This window comes from Suncus etruscus, chromosome X (genome assembly GCF_024139225.1).
Source record: "Suncus etruscus isolate mSunEtr1 chromosome X, mSunEtr1.pri.cur, whole genome shotgun sequence".
In the NCBI taxonomy this organism is placed as follows: Eukaryota; Metazoa; Chordata; class Mammalia; order Eulipotyphla; family Soricidae; genus Suncus; species Suncus etruscus.
The window spans coordinates 7469783-7496432 of record NC_064868.1 but is presented as its reverse complement, the minus strand read 5'-3'; the positions used below and the strand labels follow the sequence as shown (position 1 = coordinate 7496432).

Below are 26650 nucleotides of genomic sequence, written 5' to 3'. Positions count from 1 at the left end.
CTGAAACAGTCTCCTTGGGCTTAGTGACTGGAGAGGCCCCTGAACTAAGAGATGGCGGGTCTTGACAATGACTGTCCTACAGAATAGGCATTTCAGCCAGGACTGGGCCCTCCATGGTGCTAGCAGGAGGGCCCTGGAGATTTCAGCCTTGGTATTACCAATGATTGCCTTGCAAGACTGAGCAAGTCACTCTAGTTCTTTTCCCTGTGGATTTTGCTTCTAACAATCCTGATACTTGCTTTTATGTTTATTTTCTGGGGTTTTCTGGAAATGGAGTAACAAAAATAGAGGCTGTGGAAGCCAAGAACCTGGAAGAAACTCAGGGAAGCCCAGTAGTGATAAAGCAAGGAGGCAGTTGGGCTGGCTGGACATCTGCTTGCAGAACTCAGATAGTTCTTGTCAGAGTGAGCTCCAACACTTCTCTGACTGACAGGGAAGAGGGAGAGTGCAGATCAAAGGGGCCAGCTGGTGCTGGTGTTTGCTACCTTAAACTCAAGGGAGGCAGCAGAGACTGTATTAAATGTCATTCGCTCTCCAGAAACCCGCAAACAAAGCAATATGAGTATCACCATAGTTCATTTATACAGCCTGTACATGCTCCACAGGGAGTGGCTTGCTTACCCTCACTGTAATTCTATTCAGGACAGACTGGGGGTGGGGTGTGAAGCGAGGTATGTGTTTCTCTATCCATCAGTCATTCATCAGTTGAATCTCAGTTACAAAAGGTGGAATTAATCTCACTTCCTAATTTAGTTTACATTTTCATTATGGGTCTTTCCATTACCTTTTCTTCTTCTATTTAACTACTTTGAGGATTCTCTTGTATCCATATTCTCCAAATAAATCCACCCTTTATGTATGTATATGTGTATATGCACATATACATACATAAAGGGGCCAAGTTATATATAAACAACCTAAATATATATAAACAACCTACAATGCTTAGTGTGCATCTTTTCCTATTCTGTGGTTATATGTATTTTAAATGGGTATGTGGAATCTTATTTCTGTGCCTCAGTTTTTATTTTGTTTTATTTTTATGGTTTTTTAAAATAAGCTTTATTGTGATCAAAGTGAATTACAAATATTTCACAGTAATATTTAAGGTACATAGTGACAATGAATTAGGACTATTCCCACCACCAGTATTGTCCTTTCTCCACTCCTGTTCCCGGCATGTATCCTATACTTCACTCCTTTGCCCCATGGACTGCTAGTGTAAGTTGTCTTCTTTGTGTATAGTTTGTTGTAGATTGGGTATTGATTCTGGTGTCGTTGACTTTGGGTTTTGTGTTTAAGTCTGATCATTTTTTTTCTTTTTTTTCTGGTTTTTCGGGCCACACCCGTTAGATGCTCAGGGGTTACTCCTGGCTACGTGCTCAGAAATCGTCCCTGGCTTGGGGGGACCATATGGGACGCCAGGGGATCGAACTGTGGTCCTTTCCTTGGCTAGCGCTTGCAAGGCAGACACCTTACCTCTAGCGCCACCTCGCCGGCCCCAAAATTTGGAAATGGCTCTGTGCTTTGTGTGTGTGTGTGTGTGTGTGTGTGTGTGTGTGTGGTTTTTGGGTCACACCCAGCAGTGCTCAGAGGTTTTTCCTGACTCTGTGCTCAGAAATTGCTCCTGGCAGGCACGGGGGACCATATGGGATGCCGGGATTCGAACCGATGACCTTCTGCATGCCTTACCTCCATACTATCATCTGATCATTTTTTTCCCACGAAATGCTCATATGACTGGTTGCTCCTGGCACCATCCATTTCCCCCCTCAAATTATGAGGGAGAACAAGATGATTCAAGTTCTATGGTTCTGTTGGAAAAAGAAAAAGAAGAAAAAATGCTGGGAGGAATCCATTTAGAGGTTATAAACATCAATTCAAAAGAAGAAAAGCAAAAACAAAAAACAAGGGCTGGAGAGGTGGCACGGAGCAATAAGACATCTGCCTTGCATGCACTAGCCTAGGACAGACCGTGGTTCGATCACCCAGCATCCTATATGGTCCCCCAAGCCAGGAGCGATTTCTGAGCACATAGCCAGGAATAACTCCTGAGCGTCACTGGGTGTGCCCCCAAAACAAAGCAAAACAAAACCCAAAAAAAGAACAAGCAATGACAAAAAACACAGCAGCAACAAAAAACATCATCACCAAAGCAACCACAAGAAAAAAAAGAAAAAATGAAAAAGAAAGGAAAAAAAGAAAAAAATGAAAGGCCAGTGTGGTAAGGCTTTGTGGATTTGTTTGTTTGTTTGTTTTTGTTCTGTTTTTTTTGCATAGGCACAATAAATATTGGGGAGGGAATTCCCTTGGCCTAGGAGATACAGAGTTTCTCCACCCTTGAGGCATACTGTCAAGGGAGCAACTACAGGCTCCATACATGCTCATTTTTGAACTCCAAGGTATTTTTATGGTGCCAGGAAACTTTCTGCTCAGTTGTGGATGACAAACTCAGTCCTCTGTAGCTAGAGATCTTGGTATCTCAATGGGTCATAGGACAAAGTCTAGGATAGAATCTTTCGTTATGGTTCTAGAAGATCTGTTCTGTCACATTTGTTGTAGTCAGTGATCTTGGTTTCTGTACAGTTCCTAGGTCGAAGCTTGGGATAGTTTTTCCTTATGGTTCCAGAAATTCTGCTCAGTCACAGTTGTCAAAGTCAGAACTTTGGGATTAGAGATCTTGGTTTTTGTACAAATCCTAGGCCAAAGTCTAGGCTAGGATATTTCTTTTTGGTCCCAGGAAAAGTTCTGTCCAATCTTGGTTGTCAAAGTCCGTCTTCTGTAATTAGTAATCTTAGTTTTTGCACAGATCAAAGGTCGGTGAGTCTTCTTATTTTATCTTACCGTTAGGTGATAAGATAGGGCAACTTGCTCTTGGATCAAGTTTTTGCTGTTTCCTCATTCTCAGGTTGTTGTATCAACCTGTTGCAAGTTCGTGGCAGAGTGGTATTAAGGATTCCAAAGGGGGAGTTTAGTGCCTGGTGCTGTTGCAGGGAGCTGTGTTGGACATTCATTTGGGATCTGGGGTTTGGGGTTGGACAGTCGCTGTCCAATTATATGGAGCCGGGTCCTCATGACACATATTCAGGATAGGAGGTGCCACTGTATTATAAAATGTAATGGCTTCTATCCTTAGTAGATAAGAGTTTGTTTCTATACGTAAGATTTCTCCCTTTTTTAGTATGCCTATGCAAAAGGGAACGGTACCATATTACATTGTTGGTGTCTTTGGGGGTATGAATGATAGGCTATACAGTCTCTGTAACCTGTTTTTGACCTGAGCTTTTATTTCAAGCAAGACGTTTTTCTTCTCTTTTTTCTTTCTTTTCTTTTCTTTTTTTCTTTTTGGTTTTTCGGCCACACTCGGTATCGCTCAGGGGTTACTCTGGCTATGTGCTCAGAAATCACTAATGGCTTGGGAGACCATATGGGATGGCAGGGATTGAACCGCTTGTGCCACCGCTCCAGCCCCAACAAGGGTGATCTTTGCTAAATAAAACTTTCAGGGTTAGATAGTGGCTGAAGCATTTTAGGATAAGCATAGTTTTCATGTCTGTAGTGTTATTCAATGTGGTGGTGAGAACTGATAGAAGTGTCTTCCCTATGTAGTATCATCCATTGCATCTTATGAATTAAGGGTCCTTTCCTAAAAAGAAACTGACAGCTTGGGCTTTATGTAACATAGGTTGAATTAAAGAAGTGAAGGAAGGAAGAAGTATGAAAAAAGAGAGAAAAGAAAAAAGGAAATGGGATAATAGTAATTTGCAAAAAATGTATTCAATGAGTGCAATCTGTAATGTAAGTCTGCACTGCCCAGTTGTCTGTTTCCATGGTCTCAATTGTCATATGCTTTGGGTCCAAATAGAAGACATAAACAAAAGGAAATGGGATTATGGAAGTATTTTATCAATACATTGTCATAATGCTCATTGTATCTGGTATTATTGAACACTGAGTTGCAAAATGAGGGTGTCCACCCTATTTTTCCAGAAATCACTGTGAACAAAGAAGCTTAAGGGTCACTTTATACCTAATAAAATTAAGGCATTAAAACATATTGTTAGTAATCACTGCAGTGGGAGTCCCTGGCTTCCTATCATATTCTGCACCTGGTTCTGTGGTCAATACATTAAAACATCATTATAGGCCTTAGGAGTCAGAGGTTGAATGAACAGCTGTTCACTCTGAACTACTGTTTCCCTTGTTGCAGGTTACTTTATGGTATAAAAGATAGTTGAGGCTTTGTGTTATGTACCTAACTTTTAAATAATGCTAGTAAAGTGCTGTGTTTTTGAAAGCCACCCACATAGTTATGAGGCTATTTCATTGGTTGTTCCCCTTTGCAGTAGAATCCTCCAGAGTGTACCCCCCACCACAGTGCTCCTTCCAGGAAGGGACAGCAACATCACATTGATATTAACCTCCCACTGTCAAAATAAGAGAAGTACTGTATCTCCAATGGTCTCCCTTATGCATTGATTGAGGATCACTTTGAGAATATGATGACAAATGAAACTGCTCTTCAGAGGACAGACACACAGAAATTTTCTAAATATCAGAAGTCCCGGAGGCAAGGCCTATTACTATCCCCATTTGTGGGATTGGGGAAATGGATACTGAGAGTTTCAATAACTGTGTAGATAGTATTTAACAAAGCTCCAATTCAAAGTCAGTCGGTCTTGCTCCCCAAATTGCCCTCCTGTTGGCTATGCCACCATTATTCTCTGAGCATTTGGGACTTGAGGATCTTTGGTATGAACAAAGGCAAGTCTCACTTGAATTCTATGACTTAGGAATTCAGGTGGTCTGGTATCTTTTCTGAAGCCCCTACTCCCCTTAGCTGCCTGTCACTGTTGACCTCTGACTTCTTTGTCCCATGTGTCTGCAGCCCTGAAAGCCGCACTAATCATCCAGAACTGGTACCGAGGGTACAGTGCTCGGCTGAAGATCAGACAACGCTACGCACTCACCATCTTCCAGTCCATCGAATATGCTGATGAACAATGCCAATTACAGGTCTGCTTTGCATGCTTGTGTCTTCTTTTGGTAAAATGCACCTCTTTCCCCTTTCTGTTAAGGAATGAAGGTTTGGGTCCAATCATAGTCCAATTTGAATGCTTATTCATAGAAGGAAAACACTTCTTAGCAGTAAAGAGTTCTTGAAAAGGCATTCAATATGATTGTTGATTAAAAAATCAACATGTAGAACAAGATGTTGCAATTTATCCCAAATATGTGAAAGGAAATTGAACATATTGCATAGTCTGAAAAAGTCTCCAACCCTCCTTCATCTCTTCCTCCTCCTCCATCTTCATTCCTCCTGTCCTCTTACATTTCTAAATGTATTTGATATTAAACAATAACCCTTAACTCCTACTCCCACCTCCAAAGTAAAAAGCAAGATCCTAATGAACACATCTAGTACCTGTCTTAAGTTGTTTTCAGGCAGAGTTTGTAAGACCCAGATTCTCATTCATGCAAGCCATTGCCTGAGAGTGTTCTTGGGGGAAATCTCTAAGAAGTGAGGAAAGCAAGATAGAAGAAGAAAAAAAGCTAAGTGAAAAGATGGCTTCTAGAGAAGCGACTTCAATCTGATCCCAGTGAGAGCTCTTAAGAGTGAAATATATCTTAGACTTTGGTCTACCCAGTAGCAAGAGAAGTAGTTGGGGAGGTCTAGGCTGCAATACTGGCTTTCAATTGGTCATTTTTTTCTGAGTGGCTTCCCAGGAGGGGAACTATGATGGCCTGTGCAAGTCTAAGGGGGCCACCACCCAATTTCCAAGGGCTTTCTTTGGGGGTGGGTAGTAGATAATGTTGGTGGTGGGGGCACATTCAGTACCTAGGGAAGCTGGGATCTGAGTGATCCCTGAAGAAGGGAGAGAAATTGTGTGAAACTCGAACAGTCTGCACTACAGGGAACCACTAATTGAACAATGTATTTCTATTTTGTCCAGCTATGCAACTTCTTTTCCTTCATGTTGGAAAACTATTCACGTTTACGAGAGAGTAATCTAGGTGAGTAAAAATAGTTTGTCGTTTTGGGAAGCAGTCATCAAGGGATGAAAAATCTAAAGATGGGCACAACCAGAAATCGATAAGACACCACTGCCGGGCCAGGGAGATTCCTCAAAAGGTAGAGCATATACCTTGCCTGGATGTTGCCCTGAGTTTCATCTGCTCACACCGTAACATTGCTGGGTGTGGTTCCTGTTTAAAAATGCTCTACTGGTCCAGAGAGAGCATAGGACTTGTCTTGCATGCAAGTAACTCCGATTTGATTTCTGGCACCGGATATTGTCCCCTGAGCACTACTAGGAATGATCTGTGAACAGAGTCAGGAGTAAGCCTTGAGGCTCCAGGGGTCCTCAAACTTTTTAAACAGGGGGCCAGTTCACTGTCCCTCAGACTATTGGAGGGTCTGAATATAGTAAAAACAAAACTTATGAACTAATTCTTTGCACACTGCATATACCTTATTTTGCAATGAAGAAACAAAACAGATACAAATACAATATGTGGCCCGCGGGCCATAGTTCGAGGACCACTGCGGCTTGAGCATAGCCAGATGTGGCCCAAAAAAACAACAACAAATGCCACTTGCCTTGTCCATGTGACCCCAAACAATCAGAGAAATTGGTTTAGCTGGCTTTTCCCTCTCTGGTTGGTGTCAACACAATATTTTTTATTTTGTTTTGTTTTATTTTATTTTGAGGCTCCCTTTCCAAGAATACTCCTAACAATAGTCAATTGGGTCTGATAATTCAATGCTGGGGCCCAGTGAAGCAGTGCAGGGGGCCACCAGGGTTGCACTAAGTGGTACTTCGGGACTGGGGTCATACAATATCAGGGATCAAACATGGGTCCTCATTCAAGCAAGGCACGTGCTCCTGACCATCCACTCCTCGCTATCTCCTTTGACCTTGATTATTTAATATTTTTACTCTCAAAAATTGAAAATAGAATTGATTTGGCATTATTTTAGTAAATAACTTCTCTGACCCACAATCTCGTGAAGGTTAGTAGTAGCTTAGTAAAACGGGTATTTTTGGTTTGTTTGTGAGCCACATCCAACCATGCTCAGGACCCATTTCTTACTATGAGTTTAGGCATCACTTTACAGACTCAGGCCATATGGGGTGCGCATAATCAGATCCAGGTCAGCCACATGCAAGGCAAATACCCTACTTTCCTATTTATTGTATTGTTTTATTGTACCCTATCTATTTATTGTATTGCTACAATATACAAGAGGGCATTACTTTTTATCCACAAAAGTTTTGTGCTGAGCAATCAGAAATTGTATTTCAGATATGAGAAATAATAGAAATAACAGATATAAGAAAAATACAGATTAAATACAGTTGAATCCTGCGGTAGAGCTTTGCATGGGTGATACTTTGAGTTCAACCCCTGACTCTGAAAATAATAGTTCACTCCATCCATCTCTGTTCTGTGTGAAATATATCTTCGACTTTGGTCTACCCAGTAGTATAATTCTCAGTCATTTATTTAGTCATTCTGAAATTACTAAGTAAATTATTTCAGAGAATTTAAACTGACTTTTAGGAAAATAGTATGGTAATAATATCCAGAGCCCAAATATACAAAGGCCAGTAGGTCTAGTCCATGGTAGAAAACTTGTCACAAAAAGCCGTGCATGAAGTTAGAGCTGAGAAGGGACCACTAGAACAATGATAGTTGGAAATGATCACTCACTCCGGACAAGAACTAAGTGCTGAGAGGAGATAAGTGATTTGCATGGTACCCCTTCAGTAACAGTACTTCAAACCAAAGAGACAAAATGAGAGAGAGAAGAGAAATGCCCTAGAGACAAGCGGGGGAGGGTGGGAGGGAAATTGAGGACACTGGTGGATGGAAATGTGCACTGGTGAATGGTGTGCATTGTATGACTAAAACTTAACCACTAACACCTTTGTAACTGTGAATAAAAAAACTATTGTGAACAACCTTATAAACCATGGTATTTTTTTAAAAAGTAACTTTTAAAAATAAAAATTAAAGTGTTTTAGGGCTGGAACAATAGTACAGTGAAACAGACCTTTGTCTTCCATGTGATAAACCAAGGTTCAATCTCTGGCATCCCAATGGTTCCCTGAGTGCTGAATCAGCAGTAACTTCTGAAGCATTTCTGGGTGTAACCCACAACCTTACACACACACACACACACACACACACACACACACACACACACACACACACACCCCTCTGCTGGAAATATGTCTTTTTTTTTTTGGTTTTTGGGTCACACCCGGAAGCGCCTCAGGTGTTACTCCTGGCTTTATGCTCAGAAATGGCCCCTGACAGGCACAGGGGATGCCGGGATTCGAACCATCGTCTTTCTGCATGAAAGGCAAATGCCTTACCTCCATGCTCTCTCTCCAACCCCTGGAAATATCATTTGAAGGCATAGTTATTTCTCCTGCACATTAAGAACTGCCTATTTTTTCAAGGTAGAAGCTAGACTTCAAAGCTCACATTTTGCAAACTTGAGCCGACATTTGGACTCTAATTATAAGAGATAGGTATGTAAGAAATCTTTTCAGTGATCTGGTGAGCACCCTTCTACTCTGAGAAAGAAGTTTTTAAGGGCAATCTTATGCAAAGTATAAAACTAATTAAAGCACGTAATGGTCTGGACAAGCATCATGAATGTGGGATGGGCAAACACAGTGGAGCTGAGTGGGTGGCTGTGAGCCCTTTTCCACCTTATTGCTTTTAATTACAATTTGAAGACTGTGGCTTGTGCTTTATGTTCTTGGGCAACTATAAAAATGATACAATGAAATCAACCTCATTCAATGCAGATGTGCGTAGGAATGAATCACTTATTGGGGGCCAGGGATGTAGCTCGGTGGAAGAGTACTTGCTTTGCACACGGAAGGTTCTGGATTTCATTTCCAGCACTGTGTAATCCCCCAAGCATTGCTAGGAGCAACCCCAGCATTGAACACCAAATCTGGATTAGCCCCAGCGTATAGCCAGGTGTGAGTATAACTCCCTACCTCCTCCTCAAACTCACTTATCAGGTCCTTAGTCCTAGATGTCTGGATCCTGAAATCCTGGATTCTGAAAACTCAGGATAACTCAGGATAAAAATGTATATTTTCCAAATATACATATATTTCAAAATATATTTGGAAAAAATATATATGCATTCAAATGACTCCTGCAGGAGATTAATTTTTTTATTATCAAAGAAGAGGCCAGTTGTTATAGCAGAGAAGGTGAAGCTTCTCCAAGTAGACCTTTATAATAGTCTTGACACTTACTTAGATATATGGGAATTATTTTGTGTTGTTGGTTTTTTGTTTTGTTTTGTTTGTCTTTAGGCCACACACCTGATGGTGCTGGGGCTTATTCCTGGCTCTGCATTCAAGAGTCACTCCTGGTGGTGCTCAGGAAACCATTTGGGGTGCTAGGGATCAATGCCAGGTTGGCTGCAAGCAAGGCAAGAACCCTACTTGTCACATGCCTGTGGCATGTGAATGCATTTCCAAAATAGAGTATATGGTAGGACAAGTGAACTTAATTGTATTAGAATTGAATGTTTAATGCTGTAACCACATGAAGGAGATAGGGAAGGAATCAATTAAATTGAGGAGCTACTTACATAACAAATAGCATTTTAGTGACCTCAGCGATTGCTCTGTAGGCTAGAGTGCATGACTTGGCATGCAGAAAACCTGGGTCTGGCTCCTGAGTACTGTTAGAAGTGACCTGAGTACAGAGCTTCGAGTAGCCCCTGATCACAGGTATGGCCCCAAACCAATCATAAACATAATGACATTTTGCCCACAGCATGCCTTGATGAAATTCCATTTTTTTTATTCTACACAGCGTTTTCTAAGCTTCTATATTCCTTATGTTTTTCATTAGGCAAGGCAATTTTTATATATTGTTTTAAATACTATTCTTTTCAAGTCTAAATATTTTTCTTTATGAATTCTACTTCTAGAGTTAGATATTCTGTTTTAAATATTTTGGGGGAAGAACCCACTCGATAGTGCTGAGGGCTTACTCCTGGCTCTGTGCTCAGGGGTTACTTGTGGCAGTGGTCTGGGAATCATATGTCCAGTCTGAGATCAAATCTGGGTTAGCCAAGTGCTACAAGGTAAGATCTTTACCACTGTATTATCATTCTAGCCAAACTTAGAGGTATTTTAAATGTGGATTATCAGGTTTTTAATGCCCAATTTTCAATGGCTTTATTAACAAATTTTAATATGTGAATTTTTAAAATATTAAGCTAAAATGTGTTACGTCTATAGTTGAGAACTGATGTGCTAGGGAGGGTCATGTGGTGTTGGGATGAATCTAAGGCTTAAACATACAAGCTGTGGTCTACCACATGAGCTATCTTCTCAGCTCTTTAATGTATTAATTAAAAATGTTTATTTGGGCATATTTATGGGCTGTCTTCTTACACATCTATTATAGAGTCCTAGACTCATGCTGATTTAATTATCATATGTATCCCAAAGAATATCAATATATATTGCTGTAGGTATAATTCCTTTTTAGTTATTTTCCCCAAATTTATTGAAATATAATTGACATGAAACCAGAGAGATAGTATAAGGGTTAAGGCACTTGCCTTGCTTGTGGTTGACCTGTTTCAATCACTGGACACCACATATGTTTCCCTGAGTACTACCAGAAATAACCGTGGTGCACAGAGCCAGGAGTAGCCCCTGAACATCTCCTGATGTGACACCCTTCAAATACATACATATTTGACAAATTGATTAAGGTTCAGATATATGACATATTTATATATATGTATATTGTGAGCTTATCAGCATAATGTTTGTTAATACATCTATTACCTCACATTGTTATAATTATTTTTGTGTGGTGAGGGAACTTTTGAAATCTGCTGAGGAAACTTGAAATCTGCTTTTTCCGAAACCTCTAAATACACATCTGATTTTGTTTATTTGGGGAGTTTTGTTTGTTTGTTTTTGGCCACACCTTGCAGTACTCAGAGGATACTCCTGGCTTTGCAGTCAGGAGTTACTCCTGGCAGGTTTAGGGGCCCATATGGGATGCTGAGGATCAAATCAGGGTGAGCTGTGTGCAAGACTTGACCCCTGTACTATCTCCCAGCCTAACATTTTTTTAATTTATTGAGTCTAAAATGGGGCCCAAAAACCTGCATTTTGAAAGGGCCACACCCAACCATGCTCAGGGGTTACTCTTGGCTCTGCAGTCAGGAATCATTTTTGGAAATGCCAAAGGATGGGATGCCAAGGATAGAACCTAGGTCATTTTTATTCAATGCAAGTGTCTTTCTTACCTGCTGTATTATCTCTCTGGCCCTAGTTTGGTTTGCTTTTGGGGGTGGGGATATATCTAGCTCTGTGCTCAGGCATCACTACTGACAGTAACTCAGGGTTGGCCATATGTGAGGCAAGTGCCCTAAGGACTGTACTATTTCTCCATCCCTACCATAAGTACTGTTATAGTCTCCAAGTTGTTTCATTACGGGAGTTTTCTTTCTTTCTTGGAAGCATCACACTCAGAGGTGCTCAGAGCTCACTATAAGCTCTACGCTAAAGGACCATAAGTGGTCCATAAGGGACCATAAGTAATCATAAGTCGAAGATTGAATGGAGATTGATTCTAGGTCACCAGCATGCAAGGTGAGTACCCTGCCTGCATCTCTGTGACCTGGGCATTGCTTTCCAATGGCCTGTTGCGGGGCACATCCGGTGACACTCAGGGTTATTCCTGGCTATGTGCTCAGAAATTGCTCCTGGCTTGGGGGACCATATGGAACACCAGGTCACTGAACCGCGGTCCATCCTAGGTTAGTCGCTTGCAAGGCAAACGCCCTACTGCTGTGCCACCATTCCGGCTCCTCTAATGGCCCTTTTTGATGGAAGTTTCTAGACAGCCTCACCTTAGTCCTGTTTACTAGAAGAGCTCTGAACCCAAAGTAGGGTATATTTAGGGTGCAGAAGACAATTTAACATGTCTAGAGATCAGAGTCAGATGAATGGTTTTAACCCTTGAGTTGTTCAAGCCAGTTTAGAGAAATTGATGGGGAGACTCCTCCCAAGTGTTTAGCAGTGTGCTTGTTCATATCATTTCCTTCCACAGGCAGAAAGCCAAAGCTGCAATCCCCATCAGTAGATTTAAACAGAGACAGGAATATGATGGAGTGGAGAAGTGTTTTTACTTTCCTTTCGGTATTCCAGATCAGCAAAAGTGTCACATTAGACCAGATACTTTTTATTTCTGCACTGAATTGAATCTTTTCCCTGATAATTATCAGTAATATTTAGTAACATTTTTATTTACATCTACATATTTTGTATTTGTATTTATACTACTGAATAAAACCATGAATGAAAATGTTACTGGATATATTTATTGACTGTCTTGTGCCATGTCTTTAAGTGCTTTAAATATGAACCATTTCATTTAGTCTTCATGATAAACCAGTGAGATTAGTAATAATATCTACCCCTTATTGTGAATAAGCATAATGAGGCCTAGATGATAAATCTCTAAATTTTATTCATCTCAATGAGTGTGATTAACCTCAGCCTCTGTACTATTTTAGTTTCCTTACCAATTCTGGAAGTTTTTCAATTGATTTTTATTGTGCTTGTCTATTTAATCACACAGTCATAAATTACTTAGTTTGCTATCTTTCCAACAGCTTATCCTTTTTTCAACTTTATGTTCATAGCATTGGCTGATGATAGCAGGGTAATGTTGATGAGAAAATGACAAGGCTAAGAGGTCTAGTAGAGTACATGTTTGACTTAACTGAGGCCCTAGGTTCAACACCCAGTATCTACCAAACAAAAATAGAGAAAAAGAAATCAAACAAAAACAAAAAGTAGAGTAAAAGTAGGCATCATTGTTCTGCTAATATTAAACAAATTAATGATCATTGGAAACATCCTTCCATTCCTAGTTTTCTGGTATTTTAAAAAAATAATGGAGCTGATAAACAGTTGAATTTTAAGAAATGTCATTTTGGCATCTATCAAGTATGTTATATGGACACCCATGGTTTCAGTCTAAATATATAATTGAGGGCTGAGGAGATAGGTCAGGTAGGGCACTGGCTTTGCCTACAGCCAACTTGGGTTCAATTCCCACCACCACATATGGTCTTCCAAACCCCAACAGGAGTTATCCCTGATTGCAGAATCAGGAGAAAGCCCTGAGTACTGCAGGGTGTGGCTGGCCCCCAAACAAAAAATATAGCTTTGAATCAATAAATTAAATAATCATACATGTGTTTCAGTTGACACTTTTCTTTTTATTGCAGTATCTGGAGCTTGTTTTCAAAATAATATGTGGGTGGACGAGGCAGAAATAGTACTTTTTAAAATTATGGGCTTCAGATTTTTCCCTGTCCAGATTTTAGGCAAAAAAAAAAAAAGTGTAAGGGGTATTTTGAGGTATTTTGTTTTGAATCCCTTGTAAAGGTGTCATTTACTTCTAATTCAAAATTTTATTATACCTAATTAAGTTGGATTCATTTTGACACAATTGTAAACCAAATAGGTAAGGATTAATTCTAATTATGTGTTGTATGAATCTTCATATATTGTAGACAGTCATTAAATGATTATTTAGTAGTTATAAAAACTGTAGTCCACAGGAGAGTACTTACACTTGAAATGTTAAAGCTTTTGATTATTTCCTAACATGACCTGACCCCATTATCTACTTAAGGAAAATATGTTAAATAATTTTATGTGACTAAAACTAACAGAAGGGTTATGATTGTGTTTACTAATATTTCCTATTTACAATTCTGACTAAGTATTGGTTTTGGGAAAGGTTGCTTTCACATATTGATCATTGAACTTACAGAGAATGACTGTCATCAAACAAGAAAGGACAGAGCAAAATATCCAAACTAGAGTCCACAACACGAAAATCATAACCCAAACTTTAGCAACCAAACTTCAAGAGAAGCCTGTCAAGATGCATGCTGGGGGGTGGTGAAGAGATGGGCAATAGGGGTATTTGTGAGGGGGTTGGAACACTGGTGAAGTGAACAGTTAATGGTGGTGGTGGGATCAGTGTTGGAACACCATATGTCTAAAACTCAACAAGTGCTTTGAGACCAGAGTGATAATACAGTAGGCGGGGCTCTTGCCTTACACATGACTCACCCAGACTTGATCCCTAGCACTTTTTATGGTCCCCTGAACCTTTCAAAAGTGATCTCTGAGTGCAGAGCCAGGAGTAGCTCCTGAGCTAATATGCAAACAGCTTTCTATCTATCGTAATAAGATTCTCTCCTTACTTTATTGTTGTTCCCATGATGGCTGGATAGGCTCACACACATACTTGGTTGTGGTCCTGACATATTTGACTGTGGGATGACTTTTTCAGTTGTGGTATTTGCCCATGTGCTGGCTGAGGGATCACATTCTTTCTTTGGGTGGTCACACACTCCGGTTGTAGTGTGTGCCAGGGGCTGCACACTTTAGTCATGGTGCTCACACATCACTGACTGTGATGTACCAGAAAGTGTATGTCTTGTGTAGATTTGAGCTCTTAAACAGCTGAGTCTCCAGCAAATTATACCGCATGGTTCTATGCGGATATCCTGTTCTTCATAATATTGACTATAGTTAGGTATTCAAGATTTAAATATGAAAAAGTTGATTTTAGCCCCTTTTCTTCTTTCCTTTTTCAGGGATAATTAGTCGACTTTTTGGAACCTTCAAGCAGAACAGGGGTCGAGATGAGTTTGTGGAGTTTATTGAAATACCACCATCCTATAATGGTCCTCGACTACAATTTCCTCTTACTTTTAATGATCTTGACTTACTTCTTGAAGGCTTCAAGGAACAAAAGGCAAGTCACAGCAATTTTTGCTCTAAATTTTGGATACAACACATGCTCGGTGACTATCTAGTTGGTGAAAATAGCACAACAGAAATATTTTCCCTCTGGATAAAGCTTCTCAGACAGTAGGACAAACCTTCTGCTTTGCTTAACCTCAGGTGCACCCAGCACCAAAACTAAAACAAAACACAAAGTTCCTTTCTGCAAGCTTAGAAGAATGTTTTTTTGAGATATAATTAATCTAACATAAAATTAACCCTTTAAAAGTGTTCAAGTCAGTGTTCTATAGTACATTTTTTTACAAGTTGTGTAACCCTTTCAGTATCTATTTTTAGTACATTTTTATCATACCAAAGAGAAGTTTCAGACTCAATTCTGTTCACTCTACCCCACTGCTAGCAACCAGCTTGATGTTTCAATTATTTTGGAGTCAGAAGACCTTGGAGCTTGACTTTTGAATGTTTTTTTTGGAGTCAGAAGACCTTGGAGATACATTGTCCAATATTTTTTCTGATATAATCCCAAACTTTTATTCTTAGGTTAAGATCCTAAGGATAAGAATAACCTAGAAGTGGTCAATATAAACTTGAAGCATGACTTTTAATCATACAAATCATAAAATTAAAATTTGATCATCCTTGATAGGGGGGGCTCATAGATTCATGTCAACAAGAATTAAGGTCCTTTCTGAAAGAAAATGGGCCTCAGATGATTTACCAAGTGTTCATATTTAAAGCCCAGAATTTAGCATAAATACTAATGAAGCAAAAGAAGATACATGACTCATGAAAGAAATACTAAAGGGCCTGGGATGTGACTCATTGGCAGAGTGCCTATTTTGCAGGCACGAAACCACAAATTCAATTCCCATCACTACCTCACATGCTGAGTTGAATTCTGGTGCTCTTCAACCAAGTATTTCACCCCCAGTCTTTGTGATCACATCAACAACAAAGGGAAACTGAAGAAAGGGGAGAAATAAAGTAAAATAACTGAAAGTAAAAAGATCGAAGATGGGCCGGAGAGATGGCAGAACATGTATGGCTCGTGCCTTGTGTGTATCTCATTTGTGTTCATCTCCGTCAGCACATAGGGTCCTCTGAGCCAGGAATAAATTCTGAGCACAGCCTGGTATGGTTCAAAAACAAACAAGCAAAACAAATAAAGAAAAGAAAAAAGAGGAACAAGGGAGATAGCTCAAAGGGTTGTAATGCACACTTAGCAGTACAGATCCTAGGTTTGATCACTGCCAACACCTTGCAATGTCCAGTGGTAGCCCCAGTGGTCCCCCTGTGAGGTTCCACAAAAACAAGAAAAGAAAACAGAGGCAAGCAACAATGACAGTAGACAAATAGAAAATTTAGATCAGGGTGGGAGTGTTCAGCTTCTGAGTATATACAGCAGTGTTTTGACTCTGATCCAAGAGGGATAGTCACAGAAGCATAACCATGGTCCATCTACCTGTATCGTCTGGCCCTCCAATGATGTTATAAATCTCAAAGTGGCTCTTGTCAGAAAGGGTTCCCTGCTCCTGATTAGATAATGGCATTTTACATTCAAAGATTAAAATAAGAATGCTTAATCTGTTCAAGGAGATAGAGATATGCATGAAACCTAGAAATAAAATTTTAAAAAGGCAGAATTTTGACTTGTAAAAAAAGAAAAAAGTTGACTGTTAAGGTAGAGATGAACTGATTCAACATATTGTACATTTGTTTAAAAAATCAAAATTAAGGGCCGGGAAGGTGGCGCTAGAGGTAAGGTGTCTGCCTTGCAAGCGCTAGCGTAGGACGGACCTCGGTTCGATCCCCCGGCGTCCCATATGGTCCCCCCAAGCCAGGAGTGACTTCTGAGCGCAAAGCCAGGAGTAACCCCTGAGCATCAAACGGGTGTGGCCCAAAAACCAAAAAAAAAAAAAAAAAAAATCAAAATTAAGCATTCCATTAGCTAGGATTTTTGAAAATTGAGGGGAAATTATCTTAAATGAAATTGAACATTTTAGCCATTTAAAATGTATGATTCATTGTGCATTTTTAGTATACAAGGTGGTGCAATTCTCACCACTTATTCTAGAACATTTTCATCATCTCTAAAACAAAACCCTATACCCATTAAACAGTCACTCCCTGTTCTACCTTCCCTCAAATCATTGGAAACCGCTAATTTACTTTATAATCTAAAGAGCTCCATAATCTGTAGCTTTCATGTCGGTGAAATCACATAATAAATGTCCTTTTGTGTGGGCTTTCTCATCTTGGCATATGGTAACAGGGTTTATTCTGACTTACCTTCATCAGTGCCTCACTCCTGGATTTGGTTGAATAATATTTTGTTGCATAAATCACCCATGTCTTGTGAAAGGGATTATAGACATGTTTGCACATTCAGTTGTGATTCTCTTGGATTGTGTTAAATTACGGGGGTGCTCCGAAGCTCAGGAGACCTGGAAGACCCACCTACTGATGCTCAGCCGTCCTGGGCTGAGACCCTTGGCTTGCTGCTCAGACCCTGCAGTGCTGTGTGGTTGGGGAGGGGAATGCATGTCTAGTAGTGCTCAGGAGCTGTAACATGGTGTTTAGAGGACCATGTAGTGCCAGAATTCTTATAGCAGTCAAAAGCATTCAAAGCATATATGCCTTAACTCCAGTACTATCTCTCCAACCCCTCTATTAACTTTTATATGCTTACAAATATGGAATATTTTTGAAAGATACTCAAAACCATTTAGGAGGTGACCCACATCTAGCAGTGCTCAGGGCTTACTCCTGGCTCTATAATCAGAGATCATTCATGGTAGTGTTCAGGGGGCCTTAGAGATGGATTGGAGAACCATTTTGTACCAGGGATAAAACCATTGTAGCAATTAAAATCACATACTAGACAAGTGCCTTAACTCCCTATATTATTTCTCCAGCTCTCAAAATACTGCTTTTTTACAATTGGGTCACACCTGGCAGTTATCAGGGGTTACTCCTGGATCAGCAGTCTCAAGAATCACCCCTAGAGGACTCAAGGAACTATATGGGTTCCTTGAGATAGAACCCTGGTAGATCGCATGCAAGGCAAATGCCCATCCTGTAGTAGGGCACCTTTGACCACTCAAAACACTCTTAATATGTTTCTGGGGATGACATTGGAAGAATATGTCTGGGAAAGAAGGAAAATTACTTTTCACTGCTATATTCCCTTTTTACTGCTTAGCTTTTATTTCAAATAAGAAAATGAGATGTATTCCCATTTTAAAAACTGGTTACTTTGGGGCCGGAGAGATAGCATGGAGGTAAGGCGTTTGCCTTTCATGCAGGAGGTCATCGGTTTGAATCCCGGCATCCCATATGGTCCCCTGTGCCTGCCAGGAGCAATTTCTGAGCCTGGAGCCAGGAATAACCCCTGAGCACTGCCGGGTGTGACCCAAAAACCAAAAAAAAAAAAAAAAAAAAAAAAAAACTGGTTACTTTAAAAAAAACTATCCTTTAAAATTAGTATTTCCTTCCTCAATGTCTTTAAAAGAATTCTAGCCAAATGGTTATTTAATATGACTATATTTATAAATGGAAAGATCAACATCTGAGTTAATTCTTTTGAGTATTTAATATTATAATTGTAAACATAATTATAAGCTATTGAGAGATAGCATTATAAGAAGATATTCATATTACCAAAGTGGTTTTAGTCAATTGAAAAAGGACCCAGAAAACCTCTTTTAATAATAGGAATTTTCTATTGTTGCAATATATTTTCAATGAGCACATTTAATTTAATTTTTAAAAACCAACAACCCTGCCTTCCAGACCATAATGATTATCATTGGCACTATAAATGGACCAGGAAAATTACAAGGCCAAGTTAATTAAGGTAATATTGAAGCAAGCTTCAAAAATCAATACATTAATTGGAAATTGAATAGAGAGTGCTTTTGGCCTTTTCCTTTCAAATGTGGCCAATGGTATCTAGATAGATAGGTAGGGCACTTTTTTTGCACACGTTTGACTCAGATTTGATTCTGGCATCTAATATGGTCCCTGAGCTTACCAGAACTGATTTCTGAGTGCAGAGCCAGGAGTAAGCCTTCAGCATTTTCGGGTGTGGCCCAAAACCAAAACAGAAACAAATTAAAAATGTGGCCAAAGGAAAGTTTATACTCATGATTTTAACTGTGGGTTGAATGAATTTAAATGCTTTTGTGATTGGGACTAAACACTTAGTACAAGGGATGAGGCATCTACCTTGCTTGTGGTTGACCCCACTTCAGTCCCTTCTATCCCTGATGTTTCCCAGGAATAACCACTGAGCACTGCATGATGTCATCAAATAAACGGAATAAAATATTTTTGTGGGGAAAAATTTGAACATTCTTTCACTTGGAGGTAAACAGGAAAATATATGTCCTTCATTATTCCACATTCAGGCACCCCTTTTTTCCTAAATCTTGCTCCAAATCTTACCTATTATCTTAAAATTTTAGACATGAAAAGTTTTAAAGTTAAATATTGCCTTTAGAGTGTGGGATTAAAAATACATTTATTGTTCAAATGGCTATGAAAACTAAAAATTCAGAACACCCTGATACAGGATTGATCCAAAGCATTGCATCTGTCCTGAATTCCATGTCCAGCATTATTTAAATAATATGTAACTGACCTCTTGTTTAACTTTCGGTCATATAAATTCATGTTGTTCTATGGAAACATATGTAAACCACATGAAACCTTTCAAGTTATCCCACGACCACACAGAAAACAGAAAAATACAATTAAATTAATGAAAAGAAATTAATTTTAATAACTTGGATTTTAAATCCAACACATAAATTGCCATTTTAATATGTAACCATCTTAAAAGTTATTAATAAGATAGCTTATTTTTAAGTCATTGAAATCCACTGTGTAGACTTAGAGCAATGATTCAATTTTGACTCACTCCATTTCAAATAAATAGCTCCATGTGGCTAGTGGGTAACATTATTGGACAGCACCAGTACAGTCCTGAATCAGAACCCCAAGTTCCACAGGGCCAGGCCAGCATCTCATCCTCAGGGCCTGACTAGTTGCCCAAATACCCCCAGGAGGAGCCTCTGGCATTATATTACAATTTGGATTATATATCTGGACTCTTTTACAATGAAAAAAATGGAGAATGACACTTTGGATTTAAAATGAACAAAACATGGATGTTAGGTAGTTCAATGGGCTGAACACCCGCTTGACATTGATGATGTCTGGGTTTGATTCTTGGCACTACATAGTCCCCTGAACACCACTAGATACAATCCTAAACTTAGAGCTGGGAGTAGCCCCCAATCATTGCTGGGTGTGGCCCCACAAACTAAAATCAATGCATAAATAAATACTTGAAGCAAAATGAAACATGGCCATCAAAAAGCTTAGGGGATGGGGCTGAAGAGATAGCACAGCAGTAGGGCATTTGTCTTGCACACAGCAGACCCGGGATGGACCCAGGTTTGATTCCTGGCAACCCATGTGGTTCCCCCACCGTGCCTAAAGTGATTTCTGAGCGCAGAACCAAGAATAATCTCTGAGCGCAACTGGATATGCCCCCCCCAAAAAAAAACTTAGAAGAGAAAATGGAATAAATCTATAACAAATGATGTAATCAAGCCAATGAGAAAGTATAGTTGTAAAGTGTTTGCCTTGCACTCAGCCAATCTGGGTTAGATTACCTGCATCCTATACAACTCCACCCCCCCAGCACTACCAGGAGGGATTCCTGAGTGCAGAGCTAGGAGTAACCTCTAAGCATTGCTGAGTATGACCCCCAAAAGCCCTTAGCAAAAGGAGAGCAATGGGATGATTAGTGAGAGTTGGAAGTAATCCAACTTGCTTCGCAGTCTGTTGCACACGTAGACTTGTGTAAATGTGCTGGCTCCTCTGTGCATCAAACACTCAGTCACACCCAAAACCCAGCTCCAGAGTGCTGTGGTGCTTACCTGTGGCTGTATGAGGCCTCTGAACCAGCATCCTGCTTTCCATGCCAGGTGCCAGGCTAGTACAAGCATATGCAAAGCTGCTCCACTTAAATTTTCTCCCAATTGCCTTATTCTTGAGCTATTTTAGGCATACATTTCCTGAGGGTAGAGGTTCCAAAAGCCCTGCTGACCCAGGAAGCCCTTGGAGGAGAAAAGACTATATTTGCTACCACAGTGGGTAGAATAGACCTCATTTGCCTTGAGCTTCCCTGGGACTTCTAGGCCGAGAATGGGAGAAAGAGTGATGTCCATTATAGAACAAGAGAGAAAGGTCCAAGAAATAGCACGGTAGGGAAGGGTGCAAGTGGTTTGATCTCCAGCACTGCATAAAATCCCCCTGGTACCATCAGGGATGAGTCCTTTGTACAGAGGCAGGTGCTCCGAAGCACCATTAGATGTGATGCAACCCCATCCCCGAGTGCCTACTCAGCATGAAAGTAGAAACATCTTAGAAACCATTTATTTACATTTCCACATCTCCAGTGAGGATTTGTTCCATGCTAGGCACTGTGTTAGAAGCATCAGCCATGCCGGACCTTTCTCAGTTTCATTGTGTGTTTCTCCATTGCTTCCCTCTCACAGATACTTCATGCTTATTATGTCTTATCCGTGCTGTTTGAAACCAAGAAAGTGCTGAAGCAAATGCCAAATTTCTCTCATATAAAAACTTTACCCTCCAAAGACATAACCATCTGTGGTAAGTTTCGGAGCAGAGTTGCCAAATTAATATTTAGGAGCCTCTTGGTTCTACATCATTTGCCTAACTTGAAAACTGTGTAAATTGGACTGTGTTAAGGGAAATGTGTTAATATCGAGTTATCTATCATGATAATACTGTTCCCCATCTTGTCATTGTTTTGCATACCAGCTGGCAGGAATTAATTATGTGAGAAATTAAAGAACTCATCGCTTTTTATAAAGGCAGGCAGCATTTTAATATGGAAAACCACCCATGGGTGGAATAAGGCTTCTTTGCCCTCTGTCTAGTTCTCATTATCTTTGTTCCACGTTGCTTTTTTCTAGGTGGGTCTCTGAGTACCACTAATGCAGGGAAGAGAAAAGCCCAAGGCAGGGTGGAGATTAAACTTTTCTCTGCCCTTGGCTGCTGCTTTAGATTTTTTTTCCAACTGGTCTCTGCAGTTTTTAGAAGAGTGAGAATGTCCCAGGAATCTGTTCCTTGTTCTTCTAAATAACAAGATTTGAGATTTTGATATCATATAGGCCAGCCAGGCAGGATATTGCTTCAAGAAAAAGTACACATTGAAATTCAGCACAGTTGGTGCTCAGCATGCTTGCAAGTGTCTGCGAATGGAGCGCGAGGAAGGGAACCGCAATTCCCTCAACTTCTAATTAAGCCCTTAGGTTACAAAACACTGATTGTTATTTTCTAAATAAAATTTTAACCAGTGTTAAGATTTTTTTTTTTGCTGTGGCAGGTAGAAGTTGATTTGACAATCTAATTAAACCATTTCCACAACTAGCATCCTAGAGTGGTGACAGAGACTTGGTAGATCAGCCCCAGCTTCATGACGCCCTGACACATGCTCTTAAAGAGTCTTTAGTGGTTAAATCCCAATTGGATCAGGTCACTGCTTCTCTACCTGGCAGACGGTCTATTTTAAAAGCCAGGGCCTTTGATTCATGTCTTACCTGCTCTTCACATGGAGACAAAGATAAAGATAAAAAATAAAGATAGAGCCTGGAGAGATAGCACAGTGGTGTTTGCCTTGCAAGCAGCCAATCCAGGACCAAAGGTGGTTGGTTCAAATCCCAGTGTCCCATATGGTCCCCCGTGCCTGCCAGGAGCTATTTCTGAGCAGACAGCCAGGAGTAACCCCTAAGTACTGCCGAGTGTGGCCCAAAAACCAAAAAAAAAAAAAAAATAAAGATAAAGAAATTGATGTGAAGCTCACCACAAAGAGTGGTGAGTGCAGTTAGAGAAATAACTACACGAACAACTATCATGACAATGCTAATGAGTGAGAGAAATAGAATGCCTGTCCCGAAGACAGGAAGGGGGTGGGGGAGGAGGGAGATGGAGGGGCATTGGTGGTGAGAAAGTTGCATTGGTGAAAGGGGGGGTGTACTTTTTTTTATAACTGAAACCCAACTACAAACATGTTTGTAATCATTGTGCTTAAATAAGTATATTATAATAAAAAGAGAGGACACTTATTTTACTTATTGAAAGAAAAATGTTTATTGTATGTACATACAAAAATGAGTAATAAATTATGATAACTAAAATTAAAAAAAACTTGAAAATTGGGGTTTTGAGTCTCAAAAAAATCATGCCAAACCCTGAAAATTCCTTGGGGGAAAACTCTAGATTTGCTATCAGAATGGATATCATAAGCCTGTGTGGAAGCTGTTTGCATATTTCTAGTATTCCTCCAACTTCCTTTCTAGACTTAGGTCTAATAAAAGAATAGGTGGAAGCGAACAGGAATTCATCAGAGGGCACAAAATCCCAGAATCACTTCGAATTAGAGCTCAAGGGTTCTTGCAGTAACCACCCAGTCAATTGCGTGCTCCTTTGAATGAAATTGAGGCCCAAAGAAAGTGTGTGATACGTGCCTCACATGTCTATGAAGTGGGTCCCCTTCTCTCTTCTCAACTCACTCAGCAGCTAGCTGTGGCAGTGTCTGAAATACAAATCAGGGCTACTGAATCTCAGATTAGAGTTACCCTGAACTCCTATCCTTTACTTCTTAACTGTTTCACTTTTCATCATGAAACAAAAACTAGGGAATGCACTGGTTGGACAATTTATTCACTTCTAGATTCCCTTATCTTGGGTAGTTATTTCAAGACTTTTTTAATATAATTTTTATTTTGATCATAGTGGCTTACATATTGTTGACAATAATATTTTAGGTACATATTTACATAAAATCAGGGGGGATTCCTATCACCAAATTGTCCTCCCTACACCTCTGTTTTTGTTCTACCTCCCATATCCTCTTCCCTCACCCCCAGGGCTGCTAGAATATGTGGTCCCCTCTGTATCTAGCCTACTACTTAGTAGTCTTGCACCTGTTTGGTTCAAGATCTTTTTTTATAGTAAATTTAATAATGGAATGAAATTCTAGGAAATTCCCCAAGCAAAGGAATGATTCTTTTCTATCTTTAATGGTTCCACTAAACTTAGAAACTTTTGCTCATGATTTAAAGTAAAATGTAATATTGGGATCATAGTTTTAAAAACATTTTCTGTATAAATTTTAGGAAATTGAAGGGAATGGTGGTGAAAATGTCCCATTATTTTAGTATTCAGATGTGTTGTTTTAGAAACACATGTGAAATCATTCTCTGCATAATTGAAATAGAGGGAGGTGCTTTAGTCTAGAGTTGTCATAAATAATAATGAGTTCTGCACCCAATTTTTAAGTGATAAAAATATCTTTCTGTAGCTGTCTTTTCATGATGCATCAAGTTTTTTCTTTGCTGTCCAACTAGAAGTTAAAAATATTTTTATAGTCTCAACTCTTAATAGATTGAAACAAATTCATGTTTTAGCATGCCAATTGCAACAATTCTGTCACCCTGAAATAAATTAGGAAAATAAATTGTTATAAAAATATATTTAACTGATAAATAAAAGTTCCATTTTCACTTCCTTAAATTTGGCACAAGGCTTTATGAAAGCAATGGAATTTAAGTATAAAATAACATTAACATGTGCTCAATAACATAATAATTTAAAAAACAGGATTTTCATTTTATCATTCCCATAAAAATGAAATCTTCTGTGGAACTTATTCAACTAAGTTTGGTTGGGGTATTTTAAGCAAACTGAGAAAAGGCATGATAAGCTAAAGTTTATTTGCTAATTATGTTGCACATAAAGAGTAAAATTTTGTGCTACAGGGCCAGGTATGAGGCTCAGTGGTAGAGCAAATGCCTCGCACACATGAGGCCTTTGGTTTTATCCCAATACCAGAATAACTGCAAGTAAGGCATTTGCCTTGTGTGCAATTGACTCAGATTTGATTCGCTGTATTCCATATGGTTCCTGGAGCCCTCCAAGAGTAATTCCTGAGTGCAGAACCAGGAGTAACCCTTGAGCATCTCCAGGTGAGGTTCAAAAACCAAGAAAAAATAATATGGTCAGATATGAATGGACACCCTTTTAAAAGTTCACAATAATAAATTATTAAAAACAAGTGCTTGACCTAAAATAGTTATTCAAATAATTGTGTTTACATATTTACAGAATCACTCTTATTTAAACAAAATTTTCACTCCTATTTTTTTAATTTTTATTATTTTTAAAACCCTTCACCAGTGCAACATTCCCATCACCATCTTTCACTCCTATTTTTTAATGAATGGCTATATACAGTCATACTGTTTCTCTAAGCTGAGTTGTATAATGCATCCTATACATTATCTCAATTTCCTCCAACTATTTCACTTAAAGAATGTCTACTATTGCCCACTCATAATCAAAACATTTTGTTATAATATATTCTTTAAATCATAACTGTAGGGGCCAGAGAGACATTATAAGGGATAAAGTATTAACCTTGAATTCCTCCAATCTCAGTTCAAAACCCTAGCAAAGCATATAGTCCTTCAAGCACCACCAGGGGTCAGTTCTTCACTGCTGAGTACTGGATCAGGAGTAGAGCCTTTGAGCAAATATGACCCTTAAACCCAAACCTCCTCTTCAAAAAATAAAATTCTTTGGGGAGGGGGATTGAACAAAATCTAGTGGTTTTCAGGGATTACACCTGGCTCTGTGCTCAGAGATCACCCCTGGACCATGAGGTGCAGGGGATCAAACTCAGGTTTGTTGTGTGCAAGCAAAGCACCCTACTCACTGTTCTATCTCTCTAGCCTCTCAAAATAAAAATTTTAATATAAATAAAGGATAATGTATTTAAAATGAATAATAAAAATAAGGCATGACTTTAAAAAGTAATTTATTTAGCAATGAAACATGTGTATTGTGTGGATACTGTGTACTTGGTTGTGATGAGAGCCACTTGACTAAAATTAATGTTATTAATGCTTCCATAGAGATGACAGTATAGGAAGTATCAGATACTCCATGTTTGAGATTTAAAGTGAGGCAAAAGTTGGCTTTGAATTCCAAGTCAGTTTTTTTTAACTACTATGACTTCATTTGTAAAATGAGAATGATAGAAATAATGCCCACCTCATTGAGTGGTCATAAGTATTGACCAAGATAATTCACACAAACTTACTGCAGTGTTTTGGACAGAATAAGATGAACATTGCAGAAATGTCACCAGGGATGGCACTGTAATATTGAATTCTGTTCCCTAGAAGAAAAGGGGAGCGAGCATTTATGGCAAGTCATTATTTAATTTATGTTCCCATAGAGTAAAAGATCAAGGCCCTGAAAATGCTTAGAGTCTATAAGCAGTTTTTTGGTTTTAAAATTTCTAACAAAATAAGCATTCTTTGTTTCCTAGTAAATAGTGATTTTTTTTTCATTTCCATTTCAGGTGATTTGCATGGAAAACTTGATGATCTTTTTTTGATCTTCTATAAGGTAAATTATTGTCTTACTAAATATTTGCATTTTGTTAGGAGAAAACAGTTCTAGGGCAGATAGCAAGATTAATTTTAGTAAAGATATACACAAATACAGATGTAATATGTTTTATACAAGAATCTCAAAGATTTGTAGAGATGTATATGTGCTTTTATTTTACACATCTCAAAAAATTTCTATTAAATTTGATCATTTGCCCAATATCATTGTCATCTCTTTTTCCATTATTGTTTGTGCCTCGTTATTTTTATGGAAAATTAGATCCTAAATGTCTAGAATGCCACAAGCTG

General features: G+C 39.1%; 1 protein-coding gene across 1 annotated transcript in view; it reads left to right on the top strand.

The window, feature by feature from the left end:
* The first annotated feature begins 51 nt into the window (after positions 1 to 51).
* PPEF1 (protein phosphatase with EF-hand domain 1) overlaps positions 52 to 26650 on the top strand; it is a 90639-nt gene continuing 64040 nt past the window's right edge. Inside the window, exons 1-7 of the mRNA XM_049767451.1 lie at positions 52 to 58; positions 434 to 628; positions 4889 to 5016; positions 5955 to 6015; positions 14696 to 14856; positions 21416 to 21530; positions 26311 to 26357. Coding sequence (XP_049623408.1) covers positions 52 to 58; positions 434 to 628; positions 4889 to 5016; positions 5955 to 6015; positions 14696 to 14856; positions 21416 to 21530; positions 26311 to 26357 — 714 coding nt within the window. The remainder of the gene's footprint in view (positions 59 to 433; positions 629 to 4888; positions 5017 to 5954; positions 6016 to 14695; positions 14857 to 21415; positions 21531 to 26310; positions 26358 to 26650) is intronic.